Source organism: Physeter macrocephalus, chromosome 7 (assembly GCF_002837175.3).
Source record: "Physeter macrocephalus isolate SW-GA chromosome 7, ASM283717v5, whole genome shotgun sequence".
Classification (NCBI taxonomy): domain Eukaryota; kingdom Metazoa; phylum Chordata; class Mammalia; order Artiodactyla; family Physeteridae; genus Physeter; species Physeter macrocephalus.
In genome coordinates, this window is record NC_041220.1 from 79,904,094 (window position 1) to 79,914,746 (window position 10,653).

The 10,653-nt window shown below is 35.2% G+C and overlaps 1 protein-coding gene across 6 annotated transcripts in view; it reads right to left on the reverse strand.

The window, feature by feature from the left end:
• The window catches only part of KLHL5 (kelch like family member 5), an 83,013-nt gene that overhangs the window by 33,916 nt on the left and 38,444 nt on the right, over window positions 1-10,653 (reverse strand). For all 6 annotated transcript variants that reach the window (XM_055086095.1, XM_028492056.2, XM_007102314.4 and 3 more), the window contains one exon: window positions 3,930-4,142. In XM_055086095.1, the coding sequence (XP_054942070.1) occupies window positions 3,930-4,142 (213 nt within the window). The remainder of the gene's footprint in view (window positions 1-3,929; window positions 4,143-10,653) is intronic.

Sequence of the window (10,653 nt, forward strand, 5' to 3'; positions counted from 1 at the left end):
TAGAGCATGGACTTGAGGACATGGGGAGGGGGAAAGGTAAGCTGTGACGAAGTGAGAGAGTGGCAGGGACATATATACACTACCAAATGTAAATTAGATAGCTAGTGGGAAGCTGCCGCATAGCACAGGGAGATCACCTCTGTGCTTTGTGACCACTGAGAGGGGTGCGATAGGGAGGGTGGGAGGGAGGGAGACGCAAGAGGGAAGAGATATGGGAACATACGTATATGTATAACTGATTCACTTTGTTGTAAAGGAGAAACTAACACACTATTGTAAAACAGTTATACTCCAATAAAGATGTTAAAAAAAAATTATACAGAGCAATGTGGCTTCCATCACTGCTACTTATCAAGCTAAGACAGTGGTTCTCAAACTTGAGTGGACATCAGATGCACCTGAGGGCTTATTAAAACACAGCTGGCTTGTGTTTTAATAACCACCCCCAGAGTTTCAGATTCAGTAGGTGTAGACTGGGGGTCTAATAATTTTCATTTTAAACAATTACCCATGTGGTGCTGATCCTATAGTTGGGGAATCACACTTTGAGAACCATTGGGCTAATTCAGTGGTTTCTCCACCCTTATCTGTCTTCTCTGTAGCATCTGATGATGTTAAAATTTCCTCCTTCCCTGGTGACACAGTGGTTAAGAATCCGCCTGTCAATGCAGGGGACACGGGTTCGATCCCTGGTCCGGGAAAATCCCACATGCCACAGAACAACTAAGCCCGTGCGCCACAACTACTGAGCCTGTGCTCTAGAGCCTGCAAGCCACAACTGCTGAAGCCCGCGCGCCTAGAGCCCATGCTCTGCAACAAGAGAAGCCACCGCAATGAGAAACCCATACACTGCAACGAAGAGTAGCCCCCTCTCGCCGCAACTAAAGAAAGCCCACATGGCAACGGAGACCCAATGCAGCCCGCCCCCCCCAAAAAAGTTCCTCCTTCTAGAACTTGCAATCTCTTTTTAATGGTACTACAGGTATTTAGGCAGGTTTGGGACTACCACTAAATATGAGTAATTCTTAGGGTTCCACCCCTATTACCCTCATGTTCTCTTTGATCAGTGTCACTCTCTTCCCCTTGGCTTCAACAACGTAAATAAGTAGTTTTCAAAACTTCTTAGACTCTAAGAGGATTAAAGGTGTCGAGAAGCTCTGGGAACATGGTTCTTCTACTTTCTTCCCCACCTTCAAAATCAGCTCTTCATCCTGTATTCTGTCTTAATCAACAACTTAGTTGCACAAATCAGAATTATTCTGGACCCTTCTTTTTTTTTTTTTACCCCGCACCATTCAGAGTTGGTCATTAAGTTGCATCAGTTCTACCTTCTAAATAGCTCTTGATTCTGGTAATTAATTTCTCTACCTCCACTTCCAGAAAGTGATTAATTCACTGGTCTGAATCCAATAGCCTTCCTAGTGTATTTCTACTTTGACTCCTCCAATCCATTCTCTGCAATGCAGTTATAGGATCTTTCTAAACTAAAAGGATAATTATGCCATTCCCTACTTAAAACCCTTTAGTGCTTCCTCACTGCTTTTAGGATAAAATCCAAACTCCTTGGCATGACTGAGTTCCTTCACGATCTGGTCTGTTTACCTCTCCAGCCTCATCTCTCAACATTGCCCTTTTATTTCTGTACTCTAGCCATGCAAGCTATCTTCAAATTCCAGAACACGATATATTTGCTCATGGCTCTATAACTAGAACCCCTTCTTCCCTGGGCTATTATGCCCATTCTTTTGGGTGGCGAACTCAGCCTGCAAACTGACTGACACTTCAGAGGTTCTCCTAGCTTCCCCACCATCGGTCTGGGTGGGCCACTCCAATTATTTTCATAATACCATATTTATGTATAGATCACAGCCTTCATCTCATTATATTGTAATTACTGATTTATTTTTTAATCTATTTCTTCCTCCACCTGATGTCCCTCCCCCCACCTCGCAAATTTACACAAAGTACATTCAAAAGGCAGAATAGTTCAGTGGAAAAGGCATAGAACTTTATTTGGGTTCAAGTCCTACCTCTGTCTCATAACACTAACATATGACGTTAGCCAAGTAACAAAGCCAAAGAAAACTACAACGCAGAAGGGATTTATGCAATCACTTTGTGATTTTGCGCATATGGTTTTACTTTTTTGGTCTGTTACTTCCTTTGTACAACAGGTGTTAGACTAAATGTTCTCCAAAGTGCCTTTCAACTCTAAGATCTTATGGCTACGATTATCAGCAGTATCCTGGATAAAAGAAAATTTAAAGATCTCTTAGAGTCATGCAAATATAGTATCATAAATATTTGAAGCTACAGTACTGAAGTAAATTGTCAGGTTACTTAATTGCACAGATTCTTTTCATTGTCAGGTTACTTAATTGCAGATTCTTTTCAAAGTCCACTAGGATTTTTCAGATTTTATTTTCTTTCATTTAGAAAAGGATAAGAAAAACATTCTGTTGGATATCAGCAAAAATAGTCTTCTCATCTTTAAATCTGATTTTAAGAGAAATGTTTTATGATGTTATTGTTCCTGAATTGTCATCAGTTCATGTAGTTTCACTCCTATAAATTCATACAATATTCTATCTGTGAAGAGAGGTCTTTCTTATAAAGCATCAGCACTGATTTTTGTTTCTATAAGGTAGAGAACAAACAGTAACTTTTGCTCACAACAGATGGAAATAATATATAATGCTCAAGATAAATACAAATAAAATAAAACTCGTGGCACTTTAAACAACAACAACAAAAAATCTGATCTCAAGCAGTAACAGCTCCTTCTTTCTTTACTTTCAAGGACTCTATTTAAGGCCTCAAAATAAGTAGCAAAGTATGCAGAGGAAATTTTTGTATATTCCAGCTGAAATTGTAAAAAGGGGAAACCATACATGTAAATATGTTACTGATTGCTTTGAATATACCAACTAGATATCTCTCAATTCTAAAATAATGATAATAATGATACTAATATTATTTATAACACATTTTATTTCACAGAGCACTTTTCTGATGCCCATAAAAATCCTGTGAGACAGAAAGGATGTTATCTCCACTTGACAGATGAAGAAACCGAGGTATGTGAATTTGCCAAGTCACAGAGTTTTAGGATGTCAGAGCCAGAACTATTAACATGTTATTAATTTATATACCACCAGAATCCAGCATTTAGTGGATACTTAATAAATGTGTGGCAAATGAATTAATCTAAATTTTCTGGTTCCTAGAGTCCAGTGTTTCTTTCATTAGCAGCTTTATTAATTCTTCAGTTGCTAGGATAGGTCTGCAGTTGCTAGGATAGGTCTGCAGCTGAGTCAAATAAAATTACAACCTCAAAGCAACAATGTTACTCAATGGATGCAATTTAGATAGACCTTCTGGGTTGAAAACAAACAGAATTTTTTTTGCTATCTTTTCACCTTAACATTTCATAGGGATATATATAAAATAATCATATTGAATAGAATAAATAAGCTCATATTAATGTAATTAATAGATAAGCTCATATTAATGTAATTAGCATAAAGTGAATACAGTAGTCCCTCAGTATTCTGGGGACAGGGGGTTGGTTCCAGGATTTGTGTGGATACAACATTTTACCTCAAATATGTAGTATTCGCAGATAACCTCTGCAGTCTCCTGTATACTTTAAATCATCTCTGGATTACTTACAATACCAAATACAATGCAAACGCTACGTAAATAGTTGTAAATGCAACGTAAATGCTATGTAATAGTTGCTGGTACAGGAGAGCTTCAAGTTTTGCATTTTGGAATTTTCTGGAATTTTTGAAAAAATATTTTCAATCTACGCTTTCCTGAACTTGAGATGCGGAGCCCACAGATGTGGAAGGCTGACTACACAAAGTCGCAGCAACTACTGTTGTTGAAATTATGACATTGATTTTAAATAATCAAAAATAGTTTACCTGTGGCGCAAGGAGAGGTAGCCTAATATAAGCCAAAAGTTTACTAAGATCTTTCCGTCTCTGTTCCAAATCATGACGGACCCAAGTAAGAAGTGCATTCAATATTGTCTCCTCACTAGGAATGTTCATGTCATCACTGGCCAAGAGCTTTGCAATTTCACTGGCTGGTAATAACACAAATTCCTGGTTTCGAATTACTTCCATGAAATGTTCCTAGAGGGAAAAAGAGCATATAATTGATATTGTTTCTTCTGTCCATCACAGTTTAAAAGAAACTAAACATTTTTAAATTAGATGCCAAAACACAGTTTATACTTCAGCCCTTCCTTACAATGTATTATTGCTTGCAAGGGAAAAAACACAGCAGAAAATAACATTTAAACTGTAATTATGTTGTTAAAATTCTTATTTCTATGTAAGTAGAATTAAAGCGTTGTATCACTTATTACAATTAAAAAATAAATTTGGGACTTTTAGGTATTGCTTTGTTCAAGTTAGGGAATAGTTTTGGCAAGTCTTCCAAAGGAAGACAGAAAAAATGACATAGACACTTTGTATGATTAACATCAAAAGTGAGTTTAGATTTGTGGTGCAGAAAATTTTGGCCAAGAGGGGAGCGAAATACCTGGGTGAGAATGAAGTTATTTCTCTTACCCAGAAATGGCATCTAAGGTGGCTAAATTTCCCAAGACCATTCTGAACCACAGAAGTCTTCTCAGACTCTGCCTAGGGAGAGAATGTGTCCTTAGAGCTATCCGTGAGCCAAACTGGCCTTTAAAAGTATTTTAATGTTATTTATAAGACTTTTTAGGTCTGATTTGAAAAGGATTTTAGGTCTGATTTGAAAACTTTAATCTCTTCTTACCTGATTTATGTACAAAGTTCTTTTGGTCTCATAGGAAAAACAGCCAAAACAAAAATGTTGACCTACAGTACACTGGGACTCCAGGGCCTTAGACTGAAGATGACTCAGTTCTGGCCACATTCTAGAATCAGCCTCTTTATAATTTGAAATGGAAGATAAAAATGCCCTTAGATAACTTTTACTAGGCTATTATGCTAAACAATCTAAAGAGAAAAGAAATAGTCTTCTGTTGTAAAAGGTTACAAGTCTTAATGCATGGGCTGCTTACATAGTTATAATACAAACGCAAATGCTAGAAGTATTGTCCCTTAATGTTTTTCTTGGCCGTCTCAGCATACAGTTTTAATAAAAAAAGCTAAGGCTGTTTAAATCAGAGCTATTTAAAAATAGCTCAAGCTATTTAAATTAGAGCTAGAGATAAGGACTATCAACAATTATCTTCTATATTAAGATGAGAATTGTATTTTCCATATAGCCTCCAGTAACCTAAGTTAGGTACTGATCTAAGATATATCTTGGGATGACATTTCACTCCTTTCCAAGAAATTCTTAAGAGGAAAACCATACATGAATAATTAACTACATTCAATTGCCTCAATTCATCATGATTTGTTAAAGATGCCCAAATGAATCTATTTTAAAATGACTGATTATCATTTTTCAGAAATATATATATATATTTTTTTTTTTAGAAATATATTTTAATAAAACCTCAGGGCTGGAATGGCTTCAAGCAAATTGTACTACACAATTGTATACCGACATTATAAAATGATTTGGTAACACACAGCAAGAGCTATAAAAATGTTGAAGCTCTCAACTCGTAGTTATACCACAAGTAGTTTAATCCTCAATAAATAATTCACAAGAGGGGGAAGAAAAAGTTGATGCTTCTCTGATGGTGCTTCTTTGTATTATTATTTATAATAGTAAAAAAATGGGAAATAGCTTAAATGTCCAGCTCTAGGGGGTTGCAACTCAATTGGCTATTATTCAGGCATTAAAAATTTTAGGGACAAAGACCACATAGATAAATGGAAAGATATTTATTATATAATGTTAGATGAGATTCTGAAGAAATCAAAAAAATATACATTTCTAATTGTTCAAAAGTACAGTGTATAGTACAGTCAACAGTTATACGACACTGAAGTAACTACTGCCATACTTTCAAATGGAATTAATTGCATTTTATCAATGAGAAAAAGATTATATAAATATTCATTTAATTAATAGTTTATTTGTTGATATATCTATTTCAGAACAATGCCCATTCCATTCTGGTATAATTTGTATTAAGTGAAAATGGAGTTTTTCAATACCTTATAGAAATACTACTGAACTCAAGGTTAAACACAAAGTGCTTTTCAAAAGTATTAATTTGGTTTTGAAGCAAGTATTTTAGCAAAATTCAATGTTTTTTACGGGTTTTCTAGATCAAGAAACAAAATTTAAAATTGTAAAATCAAATGTTTGTATTTATTTTATAAATCCACAATGGCATTCAATATTTGTAATGATATAACCAGTCTTAGATTTTTTTTGTAGAGGTTACATGATGTCTTCCAGGTCACGTTCAGTGGCAGTCAGAACAAGAACAAAAGTTTCCAGATTTCAGGATTACAAGAAGGAACTTTTCATCCTTTTCTATTTGTATTCATGCAGGATGAGTGAACATCCCAAGTACGTGCACTATTTGCTAATTGTGACAGTTGATTTCACTCTGTGGCATTGTGCTTACTTCATATTTTAAATCCATTTTACGATACAAACAGCTATCATGCTACCAAACACTTGCCAGCATTATGCTCTTTCCTCCTTTGGAATAGTTTTCAAGCACATGAAATTACTGAGAGATTTATTTAAATTGAAGATTGAATTTTGCTATACATTTTGATTCAGTTCCCACAGCAACAACTAAAATCACACAACCTGCCTCTAAATTACTTATTGTTATTAGAATTCAATTTCATGTCTCTGTTGAAACTGAATAATGTCAAATACTGGCCTTGGGGAGAAAAAAACTACCACAACTAATTGGCTATGAAAATAGCTTTATAAACATCGAGCTAATTTAAATTTAATTTATATCTAAGCCTTAAAGGAGCAACTGTGCCTCTACTGTAAAGAACAGCAATGACCTAAATGCATACAAATGTTTGCATGTGAATAAAACTCCTTCTTAGGTAAGAGATATTTACATAAATTATGGAATGATTACAAAGGAAAAAAAAATCCAGCTTTATTTTATTTATATTTATCTTATTCCAAAAAATATTTGAACCTCAGCTGTAAAAGTTAAACTAAGAAATCTACAGGGAAGAATAAAGACTGGGGGGAAAGATAACCTCAACCACCAGAGGGCAGACAGCAGAAGCAAGAAGAACTACAATCTTGCAGCCTGAAAGAAAACAAAATTCACAGAAAAACAGACAAAATGAAAAGGCAGAGAACTGTGTACCAGATGAAGGAACAAGAAAAAACCCCAGAAAAACAACGAAAAGAAGTGAAGATAGGCAACCTTCCAGAAAAAGAATTCAGAATAATGATAGTGAGGATGATCCAGGACCTCGGAAAAAGAATGGAGGCAAAGATCGAAAAGATGCAAGAAATGTTTAACAAAGACCTAGAAGAATTAAAGAACAAACACCTAGAAGAATTAAACAACAAACAAACAGAGATGAACAATACAATAACTGAAATGAAAAATATACTAGAAGGAATCAATAGCAAATAACTGAGGCAGAAGAACATATAAGTGACCTGGAAGACAGAATGGTGGAATTCACTGCCGCAGAACAGAATAAAGAGAAAAGAATGAAAAGAAATGAAGACAGCCTAAGAGACCTCTGGGACAATATTAAACACACCAACATTCACATTATAGGGGTCCCAGAAGGAGAAGAGAGAGAGAAAGGACCAGAGAAAATATTTGAAGAGATTATAGTCAAAAAATTCCCTAACATGGGAAAGGAAATAGCCACCCAAGTCCAGGAAGTGCAGAGAATCCCAGGCAGGATAAACCCAAGGAGAAACACGGCGAGACACATAGTAACCAAATTGACAGAAATTAAAAACAAAGAAAAAATATTAAAAGCAGAAAGGGAAAAACAATAAATAACATACAAGGGAACTCCCATAAGGTTAACAGCTCATTTCTCAGCAGAACAAACCCAAGACAATTAAGAAAATGGTCATAGGAACATACATATAGATAATTACCTTAAATGTGAATGGATTAAATGCTCCAACCAAAAGACACAGGCTCGCTGATTGGATACAAACAGAGACCCATATATATGCTATCTACAAGAGACCCACTTCAGACACATACAGACTGAAAGTGACGGGATGGAAAAAGATATGCTATGCAAATGGAAATCAAAAGAAAGCTGGAGTAGCAATACTCATATCAGATAAAATAGACTTTAAAATAAAGAATGTTACAAGAGACAAGGAAGGACACTACATAGTGATCAAGGGATCAATTCAGGAAGAAGATATAACAATTATAACATATATGCACCCAACACAGGAGCACCTCAATACATAACACAACTGCTAACAGCTATAAAAGAGGAAATAGACAGTAACACAATAATACTGGGGGACTTTAACACCTCACTTACATCAATGGACAGATCATCCAGACAGAAAACTAATAAGGAAACAAAAGCTTTAAATGACACAACAGACCAGATAGATAAGGTACTTATAGGACATTCCATCCAAAAACATCAGATTACACTTTCTTTTCAAGTGCACATGGAATATTCTCCAGGATAGATCACATCTTGGGTCACAAATCAAGCCCCAGTAAATTTTAAAAAACTGAAATCATATCAAGCATCTTTTCCAACCACAATGCTATGAGATTAAAAACAAATCACCGGGAAAAAAACGTAAAAAACACTAACACATGGAAGCTAAACAATACATAACTAAATAACCAAGAGATCAATGAAAAAATCAAAGAGAAAATCAAAAAATACCTAGAGACAAATGACAAAAAAAACCATGACAACCCAAAACCTATGGGATGCAGCAAAAGCAGTTCTAAGAGGGAAGTTTATAGCAACACAATCCTATCTCAAAAAACAAACAAGAAAAATCTCAAATAAACAATCTAAACTTACACCTAAAGGAACTAGAGAAAGAAGAACAAACAAACCCAAAGTTAGTAAAAGGAAAGAAATCATAAAGATCAGAGCAGAAAAAAATGAAATAGAAACAAAGAAAACAATAGCAAAGATCAATAAAACTAAAAGCTGGTTCTTTGAGAAGATAAACAAAATTGATAAACCTTTAGCCAGACTCATCAAGAAAAAGAGGGAGGGGACTCAAATCAACAAAATTAGAAGTGAAAAAGGAGAGGTTACAACGGACATCACAGAAATACAAGGCATCCTAAGAGAGTACTACATGCAACTCTATGCCAATAAAATGGACAACCTGGAAGAAATGGACAAATTCTTAGAAAGGTATAACCTTCCAAGACTGAACCAGGAAGAAATAGAAAATATGAACAGACCAATCACAAGTAATGAAATTCAAATTGTGATTAAAAATCTTCCACAAACAAAAGTCCAGGACCAGACGGCTTCACAGGTGAATTATAACAAACAGTTGGAGAACAGCTAACACCTATCCTTCTCAAACTCTTCCAAAAAATTGCAGAGGAAGGAACACTCCCAAACTCATTCTACAAGGCCACCATCACCCTGATACCAAACCAGACAAAGATACTACAAAAAAGGAAAATTACAAATATCACTGATGAATATAGATGAAAAATTCTCAACAAAATACTAGCAAACAGAATCCAACAACACATTAAAAGGATCATACACCACTATCAAGTGGGATTTATCCCAGGGATGCAAGCATTCTTCAATATATGCAAATCAATCAGGGTGATACACCATATTAACAAATTGAAGAATAAAAACCATATGATCATCTCAATAGATGCAGAAAAAGCTTTTGACAAAATTCAACACCGATTTATGATAAAAACTCTCCAGAAAGTGGGCATAGAGGGAACCTACCTCAACATAATAAAGGCTGTATATGACAAACCCACAGTCAACATCGTTCTCAGTGGTGAAAAACTGAAACCATTTCTTCTAAGATCAGGAACAAGAAAAGGTTGCCCACTCTCACCACTGTTATTCAACATAGTTTTGGTAATTTTAGCCATGGCAATTAGAGAAGAAAAAGAAATAAAAGGAATCCTAATCAGAAAAGAAGTAAAACTGTCACTGCAGATGACATGATACTATACATAGAGAATCCTAAAGATGCCACCAGAAAACTACTAGAGCTAATCAATGAATTTGGTAAAGTAGCAGGATATGAAACTAATGCCCAGAAATCTCTTGCATTCCTATACACTAACAATGAAAGATCAGAAAGAGAAATTAAGGAAACAATCTCATTCACTATTGCAACAAAAGAATAAAATACCTAGGAATTAACCTATCTAAGGAGGTAAAAGACCTGTACTCAGAAAATTACAAGACACTGATGAAAAAAAATCAAAGATGACACAAACAGATGGAGAGATATACCATGTTCTTGGTTTGGAAGAATCAATATTATGAAAATGACTATACTACCCAAAGCAATCTACAGATACAATGCAATCCCTATCAAATTACCAATGGCATTGTTTACAGAACTAGAACAAAAAAATCTTAAAATTTGTATGGAGACACAAAAGACCCCGAATAGCCAAAGCAATCTTGAGGGAAAAAAATGGAGCTGGAGGAATCAGACTCCCTGACTTCAGACTATACTACAAAGCTACAGTCATCAAGACAATATGGTACTGGCACAAAAACAGAAATACAGATCAAT